Source organism: Hyperolius riggenbachi, chromosome 1 (genome assembly GCF_040937935.1).
Source record: "Hyperolius riggenbachi isolate aHypRig1 chromosome 1, aHypRig1.pri, whole genome shotgun sequence".
Classification (NCBI taxonomy): Eukaryota; Metazoa; Chordata; class Amphibia; order Anura; family Hyperoliidae; genus Hyperolius; species Hyperolius riggenbachi.
The window spans coordinates 522,725,305-522,749,743 of NC_090646.1; the positions used below are offsets into that span (position 1 = coordinate 522,725,305).

The following is a 24,439-nucleotide window of genomic DNA, read 5'->3' on the forward strand; positions in this document are numbered from 1 at the left end:
CTTTAGACACTCCCATCACACCACTAGTCCGGCATACCACAAAGAATTCCTCAGCAGGTGTCCTTTAACAATTCAAATCACACTGATGTATTCTGTCATCTCTAGTAGGGATGAGACAATTGCGAGTTGTTTTAAGATTATGCAAATTTGTATGCAGATTGAAGTTAGGAACACACTTAGCAGAAACGCTAGCGTTGCAGAAAACGCTGTGTTTTTGCCGCTAATGGAAGTGTATGGGCCGCAGGAAAAAAACGCATTTAAAAAAACGCATATGCATTTTGTATGTGTGTGTTTTTAAAAACGCTGGTTTTGTTGCATAGTAATCAAAAACGCACATAATGAAAGTCAATGGGAACACAATGGTATGCGTTTTTCATGCGTTTTTATATGTGATTTTTTAAAAAATTGTTTGTAATGTATTTCCACTTCCTGTTGTCTTCCTAGTGATTAGCGTAAGACGCAATTGAAAAATGCATAAAAAGCGCATATGCGTTTTGTATATGCGAAACGCAAACGCTAAATGCACGCAAACCGCATCTGCGGAAAAAACGCTAACACAAATGCAGTAAAAATGCACATGACAGAAAACGCAACCTTTTACGCTCTGTTATGTGTGCACCCAGCCTTATGCAGCTAAATGGCTCTATAGGTTTGCATAGTCTGCAGCACCCTGCACCAACTCAGAATTATTTGCATCTCATCACTCCATAATATAAACCTTTGAAAATCAGAAATCTTTAATTTTAAAGGAAGAAAATCTGGATGGAGTTTGACAAACATATTGTTGTACATCAGTCCCAGAAAGAAGGGCAAATCAAGAGGGTCGGGGGATTTAAATCTTAAAGAGGGACTGTCTTAAAACAGGGCAGCTAGGAGCTATGGCACAGCATACACTGTTGTGTTGTATATTAGTAATCTGACGGTAGCACTCTTGCTGTCACTGGCCAGACCCCAGGGAACAGAGTCCATGGACAGCTCTAGATCTGACCTTTGACAAGCCAGACAGGAAGTGTGATAGCTAACACACCACGTGATTCCCTTCTCTGATCATCTTCTTTCATCTGTCCCCAAAATCATGGCGAGAGGATGCAGTGTTGTCCCGGCTGTAAGTGCAGCGCTGCTATTGCTGCTCTCTGGTGTTCTGCGGCTCTGCTGTGCTCTGCACACCAAAGGCTCCGTGTCTCTGGACCAAATCACCTTCTATAAGGTAATAATGATCATTCATGTCACACATCTCATGCCAGCTCCCCTGCCTGCACACATCATGTCCCCATTATGCCAGCTCATCTGCCTGCAACAATCACCCCCATCATTCCACCAGCCCCTCTGCCTGCACACATCACCCCCATCATCCCACCAGCTCCCCTGCCTGCACACATCACACCCATCATGCCCTCTGCTTGCACACATCACACCCATCATCCCACCAGCTCCTCTGCCTGCAGCAATCACACCCATTATCTCACCAGCTCCCCTGCCTGCACACATCACACCCATCATCCCACCAGCTCCCCTGCCTGCACACATCACACCCATCATCCCACCAGCTCCCCTGCCTGCACACATCACACCCATCATCCCACCAGCTCCCCTGCCTGCACACATCACACCCATCATCCCACCAGCTCCCCTGCCTGCACACATCACACCCATCATCCCCTCTGCCTGCACACATCACCCCCATCATCCCACCAGCTCCCCTGCCTGCACACATCACACCCATCATGCCCTCTGCTTGCACACATCACACCCATCATCCCACCAGCTCCTCTGCCTGCAGCAATCACACCCATTATCCCACCAGCTCCCCTGCCTGCACACATCACACCCATCATCCCACCAGCTCCCCTGCCTGCACACATCACACCCATCATCCCCTCTGCCTGCACACATCACACCCATCATCCCACCAGCTCCTCTGCCTGCAGCAATCACACCCATTATCCCACCAGCTCCCCTGCCTGCACACATCACCCCCATCATCCCACCAGCTCCCCTGCCTGCACACATCACACCCATCATCCCACCAGCTCCCCTGCCTGCACACATCACACCCATCATCCCACCAGCTCCCCTGCCTGCACACATCACCCCCATCATCCCACCAGCTCCCCTGCCTGCACACATCACACCCATCATCCCTTCTGCCTGCACACATCACACCCATCATCCCACCAGCTCCTCTGCCTGCAGCAATCACACCCATTATCCCACCAGCTCCCCTGCCTGCACACATCACACCCATCATCCCACCAGCTCCCCTGCCTGCACACATCACACTCATCATCCCAGCTCCCCAGCCTGCACACATCACACCCATCATCCCACCAGCTCCCCTGCCTGCACACATCACCCCCATCATCCCACCAGCTCCCCTGCCTGCACACATCACACCCATCATCCCACCAGCTCCCCTGCCTGCACACATCACACCCATCATCCCACCAGCTCCCCTGCCTGCACACATCACCCCCATCATCCCACCAGCTCCCCTGCCTGCACACATCACACTCATCATCCCAGCTCCCCTGCCTGCACACATCACACCCATCATCCCACCAGCTCCCCTGCCTGCACACATCACACCCATCATCCCACCAGCTCCCCTGCCTGCACACATCACACCCATCATCCCACCAGCTCCCCTGCCTGCACACATCACACCCATCATCCCACCAGCTCCCCTGCCTGCACACATCACACCCATCATCCCACCAGCTCCCCTGCCTGCACACATCACCCCCATCATCCTACCAGCTCCCCTGCCTGCACACATCACACCCATCATCCCACCAGCTCCCCTGCTTGCACGCATCACACCCATCATCCCCTCTGCCTGCACACATCACACCCATCATCCCACCAGCTCCCCTGCCTGCACACATCACACCCATCATCCCACCAGCTCCCCTGCCTGCACACATCACCCCCATCATCCCACCAGCTCCCCTGCCTGCACACATCACACCCATCATCCCACCAGCTCCCCTGCCTGCACACATCACACCCATCATCCCACCAGCTCCCCTGCCTGCACACATCACCCCCATCATCCTACCAGCTCCCCTGCCTGCACACATCACACCCATCATCCCACCAGCTCCCCTGCTTGCACGCATCACACCCATCATCCCCTCTGCCTGCACACATCACACCCATCATCCCACCAGCTCCCCTGCTTGCACGCATCACACCCATCATCCCCCCTGCCTGCACACATCACCCCCATCATCCTACCAGCTCCCCTGCCTGCACACATCACACCCATCATCCCACCAGCTCCCCTGCTTGCACGCATCACACCCATCATCCCCTCTGCCTGCACACATCACACCCATCATCCCACCAGCTCCCCTGCCTGCACACATCACACCCATCATCCCACCAGCTCCCCTGCCTGCACACATCACCCCCATCATCCCACCAGCTCCCCTGCCTGCACACATCACACCCATCATCCCACCAGCTCCCCTGCCTGCACACATCACACCCATCATCCCACCAGCTCCCCTGCCTGCACACATCACCCCCATCATCCTACCAGCTCCCCTGCCTGCACACATCACACCCATCATCCCACCAGCTCCCCTGCTTGCACGCATCACACCCATCATCCCCTCTGCCTGCACACATCACACCCATCATCCCACCAGCTCCCCTGCCTGCACACATCACACCCATCATCCCACCAGCTCCCCTGCCTGCACACATCACCCCCATCATCACACCAGCTCCCCTGCCTGCACACATCACCCCCATCATCCCACCAGCTCCCCTGCCTGCACACATCACACCCATCATCCCACCAGCTCCCCTGCCTGCACACATCACACCCATCATCCCAGGCTGCTGCTATCTTGTCATGCAGTATGAGTTTCTGCTCCTTGTACGCACTTTATATTACTTTAGCTATGTTTATATCACCATTTCTTCACAATACATTGTGTGCTTTAAAATTTTCCCTGCTTCCAGCAGAAATAATGCCATTTTGTTCTACTATAATAAGCTATTCAAGGTGGATGTAGAGTTACTGCAGCTCGATTGTAAAGTACAACTATCCAACATTTTATTGCTGTCAGATAATTGTGTGATGCTCGGCAGAGCCGGGACAAGGTCCTCCAGCACCCAAGGCTGAGACACCAAAGTGCGCCCCTCCATCCCTCCCACCCCAGCTGTCACACACTGATTGCTATTAGACTAAGAGGCGCCACAGGGCCCACAACCTCCCCAACACCTTAATCTCCAGTTATCTGGCTTGCAGTCACTGTCATGTATCCCCTTTTATTATTTCTTTCTGCTTCAAACACAATTAGGAATGACAGCTGAATGAATTCTGCGCCCTCTCCTACACTGCGCCCTGAGGCTGGAGCCTCTCCAGCCTATGCCTCGGCCCGGCCCTGATGCTCGGACAGAAAGAAAGATCAGCCTAACCACCATGTGTTTGTTATTGTACGACTCCTCGTTGACATGACATGCAGCACACAGCTTTCCCATAGCTAGGCAGCAGCCAATAGGAGAGGTTTGGTTCAGCCCTGCCTCTAGTGTCTAGCCAATCACGTGAGCTAACGTGTCAGCTTTCTCTGTCATGACTTGTGATGTGAAGTGTGAGGATCTAGCATTTTCTGCACTTTGCGGCGTGCTCTATCCCTGCAGAAAGTGGGAAAACTCAAATACTGATGTGAATCACTATTGTCACTCTTATGTGCATTACATTATTGTATTAGTAATTATTATTGTGTATTAGAACAAACCTGAAGTGAGGAACAAGTGTCATTATTATTTTGTATTTTATTTAGCGCCAACGTCTTCCGCAGCGCTGAAGTGAGGAACAGAGGTCATTATTATTTAGTATTTTATATAGCGCCAACATCTTCCACAGGGCTGTACAGAGTATATTGTTATGTCACTTAACTGTCCCTCTGAGAGGCTCACAAATCTAATCCCTACCATAAAGATATATCTATGTATGTATTGTAAACTAGGGCACATTTTTTTTTTAGGGGGAAGTCAATTAACTTATCAGTTTTTTTGGGATGTGGGAGTTAACTGGAGTACCCGGAGGAAACTCACATAGACACGTCACATAGGCACATAGACATAGTCACATAGGCACTCCGTGCTGCAAGAGTGCTTACCACTACACCACCATGCTGTCATGTGATAAAAGTTGTAGAGTTTGCTAAGGCCCTAACCCACAATCCTTGGAACTTGTCTCTATCAGACACCACTCCGCACACAAGCAGACAATTTAACATCATACATTGAAGGGAACCAAAACTTATTTCAGGTTTGGTACTTACCTAAGTAGAGAGAAGGCTGTGGACACCATAGTGCCTTTCCGGTCCTTGCTCTGTCCCGTTGTTACTGTCCCACGATTGAAGTTATTCAACCTGCTAGGTCTTTGGGCAGCCTGGTCTGGCGTTTGTGCGGTACACATGCGCTCGTTTTCAGAAATGCATGGGGATGTGAGTAGTTCCGAAGGCTGCCTAAGGGCCCGTTTCCATTTGCGAATGGGAGCCGATGCGGCTATGCATCACTTCTGCTCCCATTCGCGTCACCTCCGCATAGTGTGAGTTGGGTGCTGTCTAAAGGCCCATACACACACCTGATCAAAGGCAACGACGGGTCCGTTGTCACCTCCCGCTGGGCGGGGTTTCAGCAGACAGTCCGGCGTGTGTACAGTCTGTCGGCGGACTGATAAGGCTGTTTCTGAACGATCCGCCGGGCGGATTGCTCAGACACAGCCTTATCAGTCTGCAGACAGACTGTACACACGCCGGACTGTCGCTGGAACGCCCGCTTAACTTGCCAAATGTTATTTTCTGTGGGTCCTTTGACATGATAGCAGTCTTTTGTTCACAGCTGGTGGTCACCTGGCTGTTTAGTAAGATTTGGTGGGGTCCAGCATGCAATAGGCTCCTAGACCTTCTCCAGGCAACAGGCAACTGCCTAGGTTCTTGTATTCATATATGTCTCTGTAACCTAAACTAATGTTCAGCGCTGCGTAATATGTTGGCGCTTTATAAATACAAAAAATAAATAAATAGGTTTTCCTTGTGGATGATCTGGCTCTGCTCCTAAGCAGCTAGCTCCCTTCAGTGTTGGACTGGGAAGTGGGATGGCTGAGGAAATCCACTTGCTGGCCAAGCAGCAGTAATCAGGTGTTGCTGCTCACAGTGAAGACTTGCTGCAGGCTTAAAGGACTTACGAGGCGAACACACGAAAAAAAGTTAATTACCTTATGGCCATTGCAGTGGTCATAGCAGACTATCAGCGCCTGGCCTGTCACTGTGTGGCCCTCTGTTAGCATTATCCAAGCTGTAGTTCAGGCCCCGACCCTGCCCAGGGTCGCCCTATCAATTTGCGATCAAAATCGCCGTTTTAAAAAAATCCTACGTCTGCGCAGTTCTTAGCCGCTCCCTTCACTCAGCTCCGTACGTCATGTGGGCGTGCCCGCACGGCCGCCCACATGACTGATTGATGGACAAGTCACGTCTCCCCACGCTCAGCGCTGCTTGTCTCGGCTGAGGGGGCGTGGCTGACTTGTCCCTCAATCAGTCATGTGGGCGGCCGTGCGGGCACGCCCACATGACGTACAGAGCTGAGTGAAGGGAGCGAGGACGGGCCGGGGACAGGCCAGAGAACCTGCGCAGCCGCACTAGCGGCTAAGAACTGCGCAGACGTAGGATTTTTTTAAAGCAGCAATTTTGATCGCAAATTGATAGGGCGACCCTGGGCAGGGTCGGGGCCTGAACTACAGCTTGGATAATGCTAACAGAGGGCCACACAGTGACAGGCCAGGCGCTGATAGTCTGCTATGACCACTGCAATGGCCATAAGGTAATTAACTTTTTTCGTGTGTTCGCCTCGTAAGTCCTTTAAGGCTGGGTGCACACATAACATAACATGAAAGGCTGCGTTTTATATCATGTTTTCATTTCATGTTTAGTTTTTTCCTCTTTTTTTACAGCGTTTTTGGTGAGTTTGCGTTTTTTTTACCGCAGATGCCTTTTTCAAGCTTTTGCGTGCATTTTAATGTGTTTGCGGTTTGCGTATACAAAACGCATATGCATTTTGTATACATTTTTCTCATGCGTTTTTATATTTCCATTTATGTAAATCACTAGGAAGACAACAGGAAGCGGAAATACATCACAAAACAATTTTTTAGGGTAAAAAAAAGCATGGCAAACGCATGAAAAATGCATACCATTGCGTTCCCATTGACTTTCATTATGTGCGTTTTTGATGCGTTTTTGAATATTACGTTTTTGAATATTGCGCAACAAAACCTGCATTTTCAAAGATGCATGCATACAAAACGTATATGCATTTTTTATATGCGTTTTTTCCTGCTGCCCATAGACTTCCATTAGCGGCAAAAACACAGCGTTTTCCACAACGCTAACGTTTCTTCTATGTGTCCACCTAGCCTCTATTGGGAGTAATAACACGTGGATTGCTTGGTCAGTAGGTGGGTTTCCTCCATTTTTCCACCTCCCAGTCCAACACTGGCTCCCTTCCCTGGTGCCTGTCATTGTGCTGAGACTATGCTGCCGACACTTATATCCAGTGATCCTACAGAGATTCTATCTCCCGTAGACTAAGCTAGATACACACATGCAATAAAACTTGCTGTGTATGAACGGTTTCTGATGAACAAACATCTGCCAACGATTAGACTCATATACACATTTTATACATAACACAATGACACAGGCATTTATGAATAGAAGCTGCACATGCATACTAACATCAATGTTCATTCATGATGTAATGTACTTTACATTATCAGTCCGCTACGCATGGACTTGTACAAACATTGTTTGTGACCTAACAACTTTTGTACACTTAGGCCCTGTTCACAGTGGTCAGTTGAGTTGCAGAATAATTCTGCATGTCCGCTCACTGCCCATACAGTTCTGCGGACCTGTACACATCTCTGAGTTGTACCTGGTTGTGTTATTCTAACTCACTGCATGCAGGTATTGTATTAAAGTCTTGGTCCAGTCTCCACTGCAGTTCACACTCTTAACGTGTACGTTATGCAACTGACCCCTGTGAACCTAGCTTCAGTCTCTTGTAAATGATAATTGCCCAAATTAATCTGGCAGGTTGGATTGCTCAAAGTGCATGAGAAACAAAGTGCATTGCTTGTTGTTTTAAACAAGGTTTGGCACCTATTTAAATCGGCAATCGCCCAATCTGTCGGAAATTGTGTTTGTTTTGTTTTTTTATGATTTAATTATGTGTGTATACAGCTTAACATTTGGTCTGCTGTGTGCATGTGTGTGCACCTCCTTTTTGTTAACCTGGTACACACTTTCAATTTTGATTCGCCAATTTTACCTCATACTACATGCAAGTAGTAAAATTGGACAATCAAAATTGGATGTGTGTACGCACCCTAGAGCCTGGTACACACATCGCATTTTGATTGGCCAATTTTACCACCTTTATGTACCATGAGGGCCGATACTACAGATTGTGTAGGTAAGCTCTCATATTACATGGAAGCCTTACATCTAATGAAAGTCGATGGAGAATTGCACTTCTGCTAAAGTTTATGAAATTGCATTTGTGTTTTCATATGCGTGGAAAAAAACATACATCTTGCAACATGAATGCGCACATGATATGCAAATTTCCATAGACTTCTATTAGTTGCAGTAAAAAAATTAGCGCACAAATTTGCATACAAACACAAAATTAATGGGACAAAAATAACATTCAGTTAAATTTAAACTGGAAGTTAACTTGAAGGCATCAAGCTAGTGAGAGAGGCAGAATGGCAGTACCGTGGCTGGTTCAGCATTTTGAAGAAGCTATGATGAAATCACATGGTACTTCATTTTGTTTGTGTTAATAAAATAGTTGAGGAATTGAATCATACATATGATTTGTATATGAGTACTCCTGTCTAGGGACTCATGGCAGCAGACTGAATAAAGTGAACATCTCTCTAGTAAGATATGCATGTTTAAAGAGAGCCCGAGGTGGGCTCATCAAGTAAAAAAAAAAGTAGGCTAGCTTATCCGGGGGGCTGAATTGTTCAGGTAGCTGCAAAAACCGCCGCTCCTGTGGGCCGCACTGGCCCACTTTCACTTTCGTGACCTCTGGGTCACGACGCTGGAATGAGGGATTGATTATCTCATCTAGCGTGCAGGGAGGCGGGGGAGCGGCAGTGGGTGTGGCCAGGGAGAGAGCGAGCTGCTCAATGGCAGCTCTGGAAACCCTGCAGGAACGCCCCTGGTGGCGTTTTGAACACGGAATCCCTCTTCCACAGGTTTACCTCCAAGATAGCGACAAATATTGTCGCTAATCTCAGAGGGCTATAGCACGGCAGTGGGGGGGGGGGGGGGGGGGGCAGAGAGCGTCGGTAGTGGGAAACAAAGGCATGTCATGAGGCAGAGAACATGCTTCTGTGTCCCATCTGACACCCCCCCCCACGAACTGCATCGGGTTCTTTTTAATGCCTTTGAGTTCAGGATCTATTTTATCTTTGCTAATCCATCTGTCAGACAGGAAGCTGAACTGCATGCTTGTGCCCTGTCTGCTGTCCGCGAACACCATTTTGGGTGTCAACTGCTGGTACCGAGCGCTAACACGCACCTGCCAGATACAAGAGAGCAGCTGACAGGTAGTAAATTCACTGCTTTCAGCTGCCCATTAGTAAGAGCCCTAAGGAACAGACAAAGGTGAGGACAAGGTGTACAAAGAAGTATCATGGATACACTTGTGGAATGTGACACCAATTGGTTTTTAGCTATTTTCAGGTCTTTAGTTCTTATTTGGAACATTCTATTCTTACCCAGAAGAACAGAAATATAGATGAGTAATATGAACGCAAGTACAGCTGAACACGAGATGGTGTTACTTCAACTCAATTTATAATAATAATAATTATTTTTCGCTATTGTGAAGGTTTTCACGAGGTATAATACTACTGGATGCTAGTACAGTATCCCTCTTCTATTTATGTTCATCTGGTTGACCTATGTATGTAAATGTATCCGACCCACTGAAAGGGTTGTTACTTTCTGCTACATTTTATGTCCAGGTTGTAAAGAATTGCCTTGCGCCTGGATAGGAAGCCACGGCCACAGGGGCTCTGGCTGTAACTTCTTTTTCTCCTCTACCTTCGGGCCCCTCCTGGCCATGGCACACTGCATGGGCTCCTTCCAGTTCCCTCACTTCATCTGTGCAGTCTGCGGGGAGCTCACTCCTCATGCTTCGGCTCCCCAGGGCTCACAATGAGGATCGGCCTGCCACGTGGGAGACCCCAGCTGATTGCCTCACGTGATGCTGGCCCGCACGTGGATCCAGGCTACATTCCAGTTGTGTCGGCAGGCTCAGCTCTCCAGGACCCAGAAAAGACCAGCGTCATCCCTCTGCACCACTGAGGTATACACTGGCACTCTGCATCACTGCACCACCAAGGCAGAAACACGGAACAGGCAGCTCGTCTGCCTGGGCGACACACTGGTCTTATGCACAGCACAGCCAGGCTTGGCTCCACTCACGGGATAGCCTGGGATAAGGCGGGCCCCCCTCCACTGGGGTCGGAGCTTGTCTGCGGTGTTCCCTAGCCCCTGCTCCATCGGCTGCCAACTGTTTCACTCTGAGACTCCAGCTCATGTTGCATGGAACTCTTGCTGCCTGCCACCACTTTTGGAACCCCATACATCACTGCTGTTGCTAGATAAAGCGCTTTTCCACCAGCCAGCATGTCAGCAGCATCACGGTATAGGTAGCCACTTGCCGTCCCGACAGTCTACCTCAACGTAGTTCTGGCCCACCCAAGTAGGCTCACAAATGTCTCCATCTCCACCAAGCCAGAACTAGGCCTTAGCTGGGGCCAAACCGAGGTGAAGTGATGCCCTGGTTCCATCCACCCTCAGCCATCCACTCGACTTCTGACCATCTGATCTGGACTAGGCCATATCCAGGGGCATATTTGTGCAAGCATTGCCTCAGCCAGGACTGTTTCCACCAATGGGACCTATAGGAATCTCTGCCTCTCTCTATCTCTCCTCTTTCTCTTCACCTTCGCTTTCCAGAGCTTACATGGGGTGTCTGTAAATTGCTGCAGAGCCATTGAGCGCCACACGAATTGTGGCTGCTCCGCTCAACATAGCACTCAGACAGAACCTTCAGGTCCTTCTCCTCTGTATCCTAGGTAACGTGTAATGTAAATGATGATGATGTCAACTACTCTGTGTATCTTTACTATATGTTGTTACTGTACCATCGCCGACCCTGTATGTGCCAAAAATAATTCCGGGCACAACCCCCATTGTACTTGGCAAAATAAATAAATGATTCTGATCTTCCAATGTTCAGGCTGGCAGCACACTTGTCTGCGCAGAAAACCATGCGTTTCCTGCCATATGCGTTTCTGCATTTTTTTTCCTGTGTTTGCGGTTTTCCGCACAGAACTGTCATTCTCAGCATGGAAAAAATAGCATAGAATTTTTTTATTTTTAATTTGAACAGCTTTCTTGATTGTACTGTTTGAAAACTCAAAGCAAATGCCATACACTATTTAATGTTTCCCTAAAAATTGATTTTAACCACAGCCACAGATGATTATTAAAAAGTTTAAGAAACAGGATTTTTTTTAAATGGGTGCTTATGAATTATACTATCTATGGAATTTGACCGCTTTCCATTTAAATTATATTTACTCCCCTTTGGAAATCTACATATTGTTGGAAAGCCAAGAATCTTGGTTTTTATTTGCACGATGCTCAGCGTCGGTATGATACACCATTCCTGAGTTCGTGGTTGTTGAACTAGGAGAAACCACTCCTTTTCTCGCTGGAATGTGGGCTCGATCCTTGCTTGGCTCAGATATCTTTTTATTCTAACTATATCTACTTGGATAGTAGAGTAGGCATTGCACACCAGGCCCCTTACATGCCCGCTCACTGGGCTTTGAGCTGGAAATTCGGGTTGCCAGGTAAGGGCTGCTGGCAGCCAGGTGCAGTGGAGTGAAGGCCAAGATGCTCGGCTTTCCAACGATGTGCAGATTTCCAAAGGGAGTAATTATCATTTAAACAGGAGACAGTCAAAATTGGTAGATGGTATAATACTTAAGTACCAAAAAATGTACATTTGATTTTCCCAATGGATTGTTTTTATTTAAAAAAGCGCAAGCGCAGGACATACCTGCACAGTAGCAAGGGGCCGCTACTTGGGCTCGGCAGAAAAAGTGGAAAGCCTTTTATTCTAGTGTGCAGGTGCCAACAAATCGCAATCTGAAGTATATCTGCCCGCCTCTGGGATAAGCCAATTATATCGGGGAGTCCTGTCAGGGCTAGAGGTCCATCACTCCTCTTAGACAATCCAAACTGCAAACGACAGTCCCAGACTGACTCGACCCTTCACGGATGTATATCCAATCTTTATTGCATCATAATATATTAGCAGTGGTACAAGAGCATCACAACAGCATGCATGACGTTTCGGGTGGAGGCCCTTTCTCAAATGCTAACGTTTCTCCTTCTGTGGCAAATATAGTAATGTCTGATTTTGAGAACATCTATTTTTTAGGACGGGGCACATCCGAGGGTACTGCAGGTTTATTGATGATTTGTTCTTTTGTTGGAGTGGGAGTGAGGAGGAGCTGCGCCTGTTCTTTGATAGTCTTAATCAGAGACATGAGACTCTAAAATTTAAGATGGAGTATGATGCCCAGAGGTTACATTTTTTGGATGTGGAGATCATGAAGAAGGAGGGGGAGGTGGAGACTAATTTATATAGAAAGGAGACTGACAAGAATTATTTTTTGTCAGCAGAAAGCTGCCACCCGCGTCCTCTTATTCATGGTCTCCCCAAGAGCCAATTCATTAGGGCAAGGAGGATTACCTCCACTGACGAATTGTTTCTCGAACAGGCGCAGCTCCTCACTCAGGATTTTGTCGCGAGAGGTTACAGTGAGACAAGATGTGAGGAAATCGTGTCAGAGGTGTTGGGAATGGACAGAAAGGCACTGAGAGGTGATAGAGCTGAGATTGATAATGCATCTAGCGAGGTGAATTTTATTACATTTTGTAGGGAATCAGCGGTGCTGAGAGATGTGGTTCATAAATTCTGGCCGGTGATTGAGAGCGACCCCCAGCTTGTCCATATATGTAAGACCCCGCCGAGGTTCGTATAAAGACGGGGTAAGTCTTTGAAGGACCACTTGGTGCGAGCGGATGTTGGTCGCACAAAGGGTAAAACACAGATGTTTTTAGGCCCCGGGAAAGTTGGGACATACCCGTGTTTGAATTGTCAACATTGCAATAGCATTAATAAAGGACCTGAAGTACGTCATCCTAGTTCAGGGGTCTCCATTCCACTTGGGCACTATGCCACATGTGATACCAGGGGGGTGATTTACCTTATCAAATGCCCGTGTGGCCTGGCCTATGTAGGCCAGACCACACGGGATATAAAAACAAGGCTCAATGAACATAAAAGTAGTATACAAAATCCACCAAAAGTGAGAGAAGGTGAGGTACAGACGAAAAGAGAGTCCCCCCTGGCACGACATTTCATCGAATTAAGACATAGAGTGACACAGATCAGGTGGCAGGTGTTAGAGGTGGTACAGTGTGTAGAAGGGAGGGATCATAGGAATACCCTTTTGAGGCGTGAGGCGTTCTGGATGGACAGGCTGGGGACTCAGTCGCCGGGCGGGTTAAATGAGGATTTCAGCCTTAGGTGCTTTTTATGACCTTATTGCAGCTCTTTCTCCCCTAGTAAGGGTTAAGTTAGTTTAAGGTTTGTACCCGCCCCTTAAGATGGGGGCGTGTTGTTATATTGTCTTTATATGTAGGAGGTAGGGAAGGAAACTTCCGCATTTGAGAAAGGGCCTCCGCCCGAAACGTCATGCATGCTGTTGTGATGCTCTTGTACCACTGCTAATATATTATGATGCAATAAAGATTGGATATACATCCGTGAAGGGTCGAGTCAGTCTGGGAATGTCGTTTGCAGGTGCCAACAAACCCCTGTCAACAGGATTAGGGAGGTCCCAACACTGGAACAGCAAGGTGGAGGGGGATGGTGGAAGCCTCTAGAGGGTGCAAAAGCTTTACTCTACCTAGGTAAGTACTAATTTGGGGCACTTTTTTTTTTTACTACAGGTACACTTTAAAGAGAACCTGAGATGGCCAAAAATAAAAAAAATAACTATACATACCTGGGGCTTCCACCAGCCCCCTTCAGACTGATCGGTCCCTCGCTATCCTCCTCTGCCTCCTGGATCTCCTGCTAGGCAGCCCGGTAAGTCTGCCAGTCGGTGCAGGTATGTTCTGGGAGTGTTATGCGCCAACTGGCGGACTTACCGGCCCCCTACCGGGAGATCCAGGAGGCAGAGGAGGAGGGTGAGGGACCGATTAGCCTGAAGGGGGTTGGAGGAAGCCCCAGGTATGTATAGTCTTTTTTTTTATTTTCAGCTCCTCAAGTACCCTTTAAGCCCTCTTTTACTCAGGCAGTTGACAGCAGTAGTAGTGTGTCCATTGCCTGTCAATCACTCCCATGCATCTGCCAGGTGCTTGCAAGCAGTGGGTTGGCCCTATCTCATGCATGTCGTACGTCTGGGCTGGAGGAAGCCACCAGCAGAACGCCACATGCCTCGGTTCCTTCCTGAGCAGCAACAAGACTTTTGTGTCAACTGCTAGCACATGTGGTTACAAACTCAACCATTGGTATGCATCATTCACAACTGGATGAAGTCAGTTTCTGGGCTGATCATCGTCTGAATCGTGCAATTCAGCTGTCTATGTGAATGGTGCTTTATGCTTTTTACCTATGGACGGAATCTTATGCATGATTTTAAATAATTGGTCTTCAAAAATGAAAGCATGTCATTTGCTGCCTCATTTATTTCTAAAGATAACGTTCCTGTCTTGTTTTTTTCCCCCCTACAGATTATACCCAGGTGCAAATTTGTGCTGGTGAAGTTTGACACTCAGTATCCTTACGGAGAAAAGCATGATGAGTTCAAACAGTTAGCGGAAAGCTCATCTTCCAGTAATCAGCTTGTGGTGGCGGATGTGGGGATTTCAGGTAAATCTTCCAATGATTGTGCCTCATAAGGAAGCGATTAATGCAGTATTCAAATATCAGTATGTTTATGCAGAAATATTACATTGCCTTTTAAAGAGGTAAAGCCGTATACAAAATAAAGAGCTGTCCAGCTTGTGACTGCTGATTTATCTATTCTATACTGATACAAAGGTTTGCTGCCTGAGTTCTCGCTGGGTGTCTGAGGTATTATCCCAACCTGTTTACACACAGAGGCAGGTCTGTGATATGTAAATGATGAATACTAATAACACTGTGACAGCAAGATAAATCCAGAGTCACAGATGCTTCCAAGGGCTGCCCACTTCCTCCTTCTCACCGCCAGTCAGACAATGGGCTTCCGCCTAGGTACTTCAAGGGAAATTCCACTTTTGTTGAGAAAAACTGTGTTTGGCTCTATAATTTGCAAAGATAAATGGCAAACATTCCTTCAGCTTTATTACTTAGTTTGTATGTGCATATCAATTATAAGCAGTCCACAATGTTTCTAAGGCCCCTGTTGACAATGGAGCGTTGCGGTGCGACTTTACAGAAGCATCTTACCACAGTAAGTCGTACTGCAAGAGTACGTTTATGCAACGTTCAGAGTGTATCTGGTGCAATGTAACAGCACAGGTGTCAGGCTGGGAACACACTTAGGAGAAACGCTAGCGTTGGAGAAAACGCAACATTTTTGCCTGCAAAGTTAGTCAATAGGCCGCATCAAGAAACGCATATAAAAAACGCATATGCGTGTTTGTATGCGTTTTCTAACATGCGTTTTTAAAAACACTATTTTTGTTGCATATTTTTCCAAACGCATCAAAAACACACATAATGAAAGTCAATGGTAACGCAATGTAATGCATTTTGTATGCATTTTTCATATGCGTTTTTTTTGTTTAAATGTTTTCTGATGTATTTCCTCTTCCTGTTGTCCTCCTAGTGATTTGCATAAAACGCAACAGAAAAAAGCATGGAAAATGCATACAAAACACATATGCATTTTGTATATGCAAACTGCAAACGCGTTAAAATACACGCAAAAAAAGCATATGCTGAAAAACCACAAACGCACTAAAAACGCACTACAAACGCAAAAACGCACATGACAGAAAACGCTACTTTTCACTCACTGACAAGTGTGCACCCAGCCTCAAACTCAAGGCCCACATGATGAAATGCAGCCCTCCATGCCATTTTATGTGGCCCCCAAGAGCTCTAAATAGAAGTAATTAAAGAACAGCACAATGCCTTCACATCTAGAGGAGAATACCAGGGACGGTGTTTCTAGTTGTTTGAGTGAAATTAGCTCCTCAGATTCTGTGACTAGTAGACCACACATACCTACCCCCCCCCCCCCTTCCCCATCATCTCCCACCATAGCAGAGTAGTGCAGTGGAGCAATGTAATATTTCCCTGCTCCAGCGATACTTCGTGTCTCTGTTCTTCCTGGCGGTCATACGCTCTGTGCTTCCATACCTTCTCCCGATCAGGAGCTTGAGGTATGCAGCATAGAGTGTGTGGCTGTGAGGAAGATCAGAAGAGGCCTTGAGCATGTAAATATTCTTCCTCACATACATAAATTAGAATACGGTATGTATCTTCATGTGCCATGCAGAGTAAATAAAAGGAGTACATAATATTGTGGATAAGGTATCTGGACTTTCCTTGACTGGACATATGCTATACATTTTTATTTTCCAGATTATGGAGATAAACTAAACTTGGATTTGGGTGAACGGTACAAGCTGGATAAAGAGAACTACCCTTACTTCTTCTTATTTGTGGATGGAGACATCAACAATCCTATACCCTATACAGGAGTGGTGAAGACAAGTGCCATTCAGCATTGGTTGAAGACCCATGGGGTATATTTAGGGATGCCGGGATGCCTGGAGGAATATGATAGACTAGCTGGAGTATTTCTTAGGTCCACCAATAACAAAGAGAGAAGTGAACTGTTGAAAATGGGTCAGAATATGCTGGCCCATGTGGATGAGTTGGAAAAAAAATCTGCTGAGCAATATATCAAGATCATGAGCAAAATCCTGGACCAAGGGGAGGACTTCGCCACCAGTGAGTTTGAGCGTATTACAAAACTGATCGAAAAGAACAAGATGAGTGAATCCAAGAAAGAGGATCTGCAGAAGAGACTGAACATCATCAGCAGTTTCCAAAACAAAGATCGAGACAAGGAAGAGCTCTGATAACACTCATTGTGGCCGATATCAGTCCATTTTTGTCTCAAATGTTGTGTGTTGGATCAACAAAAATTACCAGCAAGTATAGCAGGCCATCTGGTAGATGTAATGGCTTGCTTAGGTAGCCTGACAAACGTGATTATTGAAACATACTACATACTTACTGATAAATACTGATGATCACACAGCTCATATCTACAAAATGTGATAGAATATGTCTAGGTCTACTCAACATGCTTCTGTCCGAACAGTATTCCTGTCACATGACCTTGTATTGTAGAAATTGCCCAAACTGTCCTGACGATACTGCCAACATGGTCTAATGGAGGCTGTAAATGCTTCTGTCTCAGAACTTATCTTTACTGTATTGTTATATCAGTGTTCATCTATAACTCGGCCTATATTTTTGTATTTGGTATTGGCAACCAGAGTGCCATTGTTCTGGAATTTCAAGTGTCTACCTTTGTTCTACATCCAGGAGAACTGTTTTCTAATAGTGTATTGCATACTATGGAACCCAGATGCTAAAATATATAATTGGAATCTCAGTTTATAAGGTATGCATTTTTATCTATAGTGCACAGAAACTCCTAATGGAATTCATTTACAGTGATAGAATATTAGGCCCCTTTTACCTTGCAAGGGTACGTTAATTTACCCTGCTTTACCACAAGGTAACGCAACAGCGATGCAAGGCAATGGGGCCTAGCAAACTGACCGTGTTGCCTTACGCCGGAGGAGCCCAATCAGCCGCCAAGCTGCTGCATGGTTAACAGCTTATTACCATTGGACTTCTGCGGTGACAGCAGAAGTAATGAAAGTCAATGTGCAATGCAGACATTTTTAAAATGTTGGGGCCGCGAACATGTGCAGAACAATGTGAATACGATGGGGAGACCCGGGACTCTACATAACTACATCACTCGCCGGAGGGGGGGAGGGGAAAGTTGTAGCGCTTTGCATATGACCCTGTCCGTGCTCTCTGCCGTAGTTTCATATGAATGAAGTTTTCTGCAGTGCAATGTGGAGGAGCATCCCACCGCAAACATAATGGCAAACTGTATAACCGGCCTCATCGCCCACAATTCTGAGCACAATTTTGGCATACTTCTCTTTATTGAGAGGTTTTCTCCAAATCAGTATTCTAAATCTGAAAGGATTTCATCTTGTCAGAATACCATACTGAAAGTGGACCTGAACTCTTGCACAGGACAGAAGGAAAATGTAGAGAAATGCACCCTGAAGGTATTTAGAGAGTTTAGCCTGTTTAATTCCCCCTCATTTGTGTCTAATCAAAATTAAATAAAGTTGTAATTTCATCCTCCCCTGTGTCACATGACTGCCTATGGCAGATTAGCTCATTTGAAAGCACAGGCCATAAACAATATGTCTGCTTCCATGAATCAGGAAGTAGAAACTGTGCAAATTTATTTTAGAATTTGTATCATCTGTAACAAATACATGTTTTTGCTTGAAAGTTATCATGCTGTTGTGTATCTTTTAGAGCAGAGAGGAGTTCTGAGTTCAGGTCCACTTGAAGCCGTTGGTTTAACAGCATTTTACTGAACAGGAGTGTAGTGGCAGGCACAGAATGACTGCTTGAAATTAACCTGAAGCCTATGTAAGGCAGCCTGCGAATACCTTTGCTCAGCTAAGCTTCCTATTGAAAGAATCACTTTTTACAAAGTCACGTCCACGATTAAAATATTTTAAAGAGCATCTCGAAACTGAAAGCAGGTCTCTTGCAGTGCACTACGATTCACCTGCAAGGAGATACCAGATACCTTCACAGGAAGTCTCATGATGGTCCCTGTTTCTTTCTTTCTTTTTTTTTCTTCTTCAGATTTCTTCTCGTCTTACTATGCTTTAAGATATATGGAAAATAATATTTACTGTGTTTTCAGGGGAAGCCCACTCCACCTCTTCTGGTCACTGGAAATATGTGAAAGACAACTTAGTAGCAATCCTGTCAATCTAAGCTACTTCTTCCCTTCCCATAGTACATTTTACGGAAGAGGGTTGGACATGGTTGCCATACGGGCTGAGAATCTTCACTTCTGTCACAGCAGTGTAGGCCAATAAGACTCCTAAAGAGTTTAAAAGAATACAACCAGTGACCATTGTGAGCCTTCCTGAGAGAGCTAAATGGTTTTCTCCCTAGAGATGAATTTTAGTGTACTGCCACTTACAGTACGCAACCAACTTTGAATGCAGACATGGCAACATTCCACTGTTTGGCAAATTTTTATTTCCAATTTTAAATTTCCAATTTATAAAGTACCATGAATATGCAGCTAACTAATTGACATCTCACAAATCTCAAAGAGTAGGGATATAATTTGCAATGTCATAAGTGCCATCACTAAGCTTACATCCAATAATGCCTAGCATGACCTCTGATCTGACCTCAGCTGGCCACTTGCGTCCACAAACCTGTGCGTCCTGTTGGTAATGTGGGTTCACAGACATGGTTGTCAAGATGAACTCCATCCCTATTGGCCAGCTGACTTCAGGTTAGAGGTGATGCAGGGCATTATGGGATGGAAGTTCTCCTATGGTGAACCCATGCTACAAAGCAAGTTTCATTCCTATAAGCCCCATGCAAAGTTCAGATTCTGTTGATGCAAATTTTGATCCTAGTCAACCTTGAATTTTGCTAATCACTACCCATTTTCTTATGCAGTGGATGTTTCATTCTTGTTGCAGCATCCAGAAGGGTATCAGAAGTCCAAAGGTACATTCACAGCAGACATGCTAAATGAGATGCTAACCATTTTGAGTTGATACAAATTTTATGTTACTTTTATGCAAAATTATGTGATTTAGAAGAGTACCAATTAAAGTTTAAATTACAGCTCTTGCTGGTCTTAAAGAGGAACCGTCACCAAGAATTTAACTCCATCCCAATCAGTAGCTGATACCCCTTTTCCCATGAAAAATATTTTCCTTTTCTCAAACGGATCATCAGGGGGCTCTGTATGGCTGATATTGTGTTGAAACCCCTCCCACAGTGTGATGTCAGGACCATGGTCCTGACATCACACTGTGGGAGCCTTGTTGCATTGTGGGAAATAACAGCTGTTTACAGCTGTTTCTCACTGCCAAAAAATCAAGTAGCATCACCTTCCACTGACATCACCTGCCAGCAGTAAAAATGTCACCATGTGATAAATGTCAGAATGTAAATCAGGGAGAGGAAAGATTTTACAATGGGCAAACAGTGGCTAAATCATTTATACATAATTATTGTAAAAATGAAGAACTTTTTTTATTAAATTATTTTCCACTTGAGTTCCTCTTCAAGTCTCATACACACCTAACAACAATCTGTACCACTATCTTCCAAACTTGTCTGTTGGAAGATAGTTGGACGTGTGTACAGCTGGCAAACAACCAGATGGCCAACTGATAACAGGATGTTTGTCAGATCCAACTGGAGGATCAATATGCCCAACTATCAGGCAGGTTGGAATGTGTTTACATTTCTTTTAAACAGCTTTATTGTTTTTGAATGCAGACATGTTGTGCAGTTTGTCATTTAGCTTGCACGCATAGTAATTAAGAGAGTTGGTTGTTTAGTTGGTTGGTGTGTGTGTGTGTACTTGTCAGGTAAACAACTTCTTGTTTGGTTGGTCATGATGTGCGGTTGGTTGTGCATTAACCTCCTTGGCGGTAACCCCGTGTGTGACACGGGGTAAGCCGCCGGAGGGTGCCGCTCAGGCCCTGCTGGGCCGATTTACATAATTTTTTTTTGCCGGACACAGCTAGCACTTTGCTAGCTGCGCCGGCACCCCGATCGCCGCCGTTGCGCGCCCGATCGCCGCTATCCGGTGCGGCGCGCGCGGCCCCCCCCCAGACCCCGAGCGCTGCCTGGCCAATCAGTGCCAGGCAGCGCCGAGGGGTGGATCGGGTCTCCCAATGACGTCCCGACGTCGCTGACGTCGGTGACGTCATCCCGCCCCGTCGCCATGTCGACGGGGGAAGCCCTCCAGGAAATCCCGTTCTTTGAACGGGATTTCCTGATCGGTGATCGCCGAAGGCGATCGAAGCGGGCGGGGGGATGCCGCTGAGCAGCGGCTATCATGTAGCGAGCCCTCGGCTCGCTACATGATTAAAAACATTTTTTTTTTAAAAAAACTGCTGCGCTTCCCCCTGGCGGTATTTTTCATACCGCCAAGGGGGTTAAGGGCCTGTTTCCACTACACAAGGATTCTGGATGCAGAAAAACTGACTCCAATGAATGCCTATGGGCCTGTTTCCACTAAACGCAATTTTTCTGATGCAGATTTCTGAATTGTGCATCTGTTTTCCCATACAATGAAAACGTTAGTGGAAACAGGCCCATAGACATTCATTGGAGTCAGTTTTTCTGCATTCAGAATCTAATACAGAAATCTGCATCATGCTATCCATAATTTTTCTGCATCAGAAAAATTGCGTTTAGTGGAAACAGGCCCATAGGCATTCAATGGAGTCCGTTTTTCTGCGTCCAGAATCCGCGTGTAGGGCCGTTTCCATTGTAAGCAGTGCAATGCGACTACATAGCCTCATCACACCGCGGCTGCACTGTAACCAATGCACGGCAGTGGAACAGTTTCTATTGCATGTTGGTTGTGCGGACCGATGCAGAGCAATCCTAGAATCTGCAGCATGCGGCAGATTTTCTCACAGCCGCATCCGCCCGCCGTCTCCTCCAATACACTTCTGCATTGGGAGATGCGGAAGAGATGCGTAGCTGCATCCCATCCGCAAATGGAAACGGGCCCTAAGTTTTACGTGTGTATGAGTCCTTATATGACAGTGCCTGGTTGTTATAAAGATTAGTATCACTGAGCTGATGGTTTTCATCCTCACAATAAATGTACTGTACCTGTAATATCTTTTCCTCGGTCCGAAGCTTGGCATTATGGTAAATACTTTTCCTATCTTTCTTTTCATCCTGGGTGAGCTCCAAAATCGTAATCACACGAAAATCACATTCAAATTGCAATTGCACCAAAAATGCATTAAAATTGGCGTTGCTGAAAAAAATTTACTTCCTTCTCAACTTTGAAAATGACAGAGCTGGCAGATCAACAAGGTGTCAACTGGGAGTCTTTCTGTGAAGAATATTATGGACAGAAAAAAAAAAAGATTGGCAGCACATCTTAAAGAGGGCCCAAGATGGGCTCAAAAAATTGAACAAAAAATAGGCTACCTGATCCGGGGGAAACTGCGTTTCAGCGCTGCTAGATTTGGGCGCAGCCGGCGCCACCATAGACCATAAAAGGAATCACAACTGAGCAGCGCTCAGTGAGTAACGTCGGCGCCGTCAGAAGATGGAGCCGAGGTTGCTTAGAAAAAACAATAATTTGGTCTCCAGCAATCGCTGGAAGCCAAATTACATCATTCTCCACTATCCACGGCAACCTGGAGGGGGAATAGTAATTAATACGGCTGGGACTTGTGCAGCAGCAGGATCAGCCATATACCGGCTGAATCCTGCGCCCAAGTCTCCTGGCGCCGATTTCAAATGTATGCACCTGATCCGCGAGGCTGAGCGGATCAGGTAGCTGCAAAAACTGCCACTCCCCACTGCTCCCTGGGCTGCAATGGCCCACTTTCACTTTCGTGACCTCTGGGTCAGGATGCTGCGCCGAGAGACTGTGTGTCTCTCATAACATGCGGGGGAGCGGCAGGAGGTGTGTTTTGAACAGGGAATTCCTCTACCCTATGTTTACCTCTGAGTTAGTGACAAATATTGTCACTAAACTCGGGGGGTGAGGGGTATAGCACGGCGGTGGGGGGGCAGAGAGCGGCTTTGGGGGACACAGAGCCATGTCATTAGGCAGAGAACATGCCTTTGTGTCCCATCTGCCCCCCGAAGATCCACCTCAGGTTCTCTTTAAGTCGGTGTACAGTAGACCCGACTACGGCCCCACAATCGATCCGTGTGGCCGATCAACTTGGCCAAGCAGCAGCCAACTTCATTGTGCATGCTGCTCCCTCATCCACTGTATGCTCCCTCGTCCTTACGCCCCCCCCCCCCGCATATCAACACCATACAGCTGTGCGTCTGTACAGCCCAACGATGTTAGGAAATTAAAAGTTGTTTCACATTCTTAAATAAAGACCAGCTAAACTATTAAATTAATAGTCATGATTTTTGGATGTTGCCAATTGGTTTGTTTTTTTGGATGTTGCCATCCAGTAGCCGCCTCCTTTCTTCCGGTCCTTTCATCCTGTAACATAGCATGTCGGCCCTGCATGTTTTCTCTTAACAACTTTTTTAATCCTGGATGATCCTTCCCAGTCAAAATGATTTTGAATTCCGTTTATTTATGTGCAGTAACAATCTGTAGAATTGATTAAAGCAATCTTCAGGCATGCTTAGAATACCTCTCAATTGAAATCCCAGGAATGCTAAAGTTGTGCAAAGATCAATCAGCAGGGTAGCTATAACAGTTCTGTAACAAAACAGGTACATACAGTATATTCAAAATCTACAATAAATCTGTCCTTAAAAAGAGAATATAAATATGTGAAAAAAATTGTGTGCTTTTCTGTTAACTCGCTAATGACCACAGACAGAGGATTGTATGTCCAGGTTATTTGAAAGTATAGGTAGAAAATACTTAGATCTCTTTTGTCAACGTTATTCTGCTTTACTCCCCTGACTCCTAGTAAGCATGTTAGTACTCAACATGTGGCCACAAGCGCTACTAATCCTGACTAGCAGCTTCTAAAGGCAGAACCAAGAGCGTGTCATTCTGATGTTACCATAATTACAAAACTCTGCCTTCTACCCGCTTAACAGCAGAGAAAGATTAACAACTTACAACATTCTGTGGGAAACAAAAAAGTTACAAAAAAGATCAACTGAAAGGAAGTTAACTCCTTCCTTACTGAGGCTATTTCTCAAACAAGCAATGGCCTCTCTCAGCTCTTCTGAAGTGTATTTTTATACATCCATTTATCCCAGGTCTTATTTTCTTGGTATCAAGTAAGATTTAGGGATAGCTTCTGATTGATGTCTGTCTTTATAATACGCTCATTCTACTTAGACACCTGCACTATTTTGGGAAACAGAAAGGTTCCTTCCACACTCGCATGTCCATTGCGGTGCAATTTCTTTGCAACCGCACAGCAAAGGTGCTTACTTGGGGTTAACTGCATGACGCAGTGGGAAAGTCAGGAGC

General features: G+C 46.2%; 1 protein-coding gene across 1 annotated transcript; it reads left to right on the forward strand.

Annotated features, from left to right (window-relative positions):
- The first annotated feature begins 1,030 nt into the window (after positions 1 to 1,030).
- On the forward strand, positions 1,031 to 18,742 carry ERP29 (endoplasmic reticulum protein 29). Its single transcript, XM_068245765.1, has 3 exons — positions 1,031 to 1,207; positions 14,922 to 15,060; positions 16,765 to 18,742. Exons 1-3 carry the CDS (start codon positions 1,076 to 1,078, stop codon positions 17,265 to 17,267), a joined length of 774 nt encoding a protein of 257 aa, XP_068101866.1. The 5' UTR covers positions 1,031 to 1,075; the 3' UTR covers positions 17,268 to 18,742.
- The last annotated feature ends 5,697 nt before the right edge of the window (positions 18,743 to 24,439 follow it).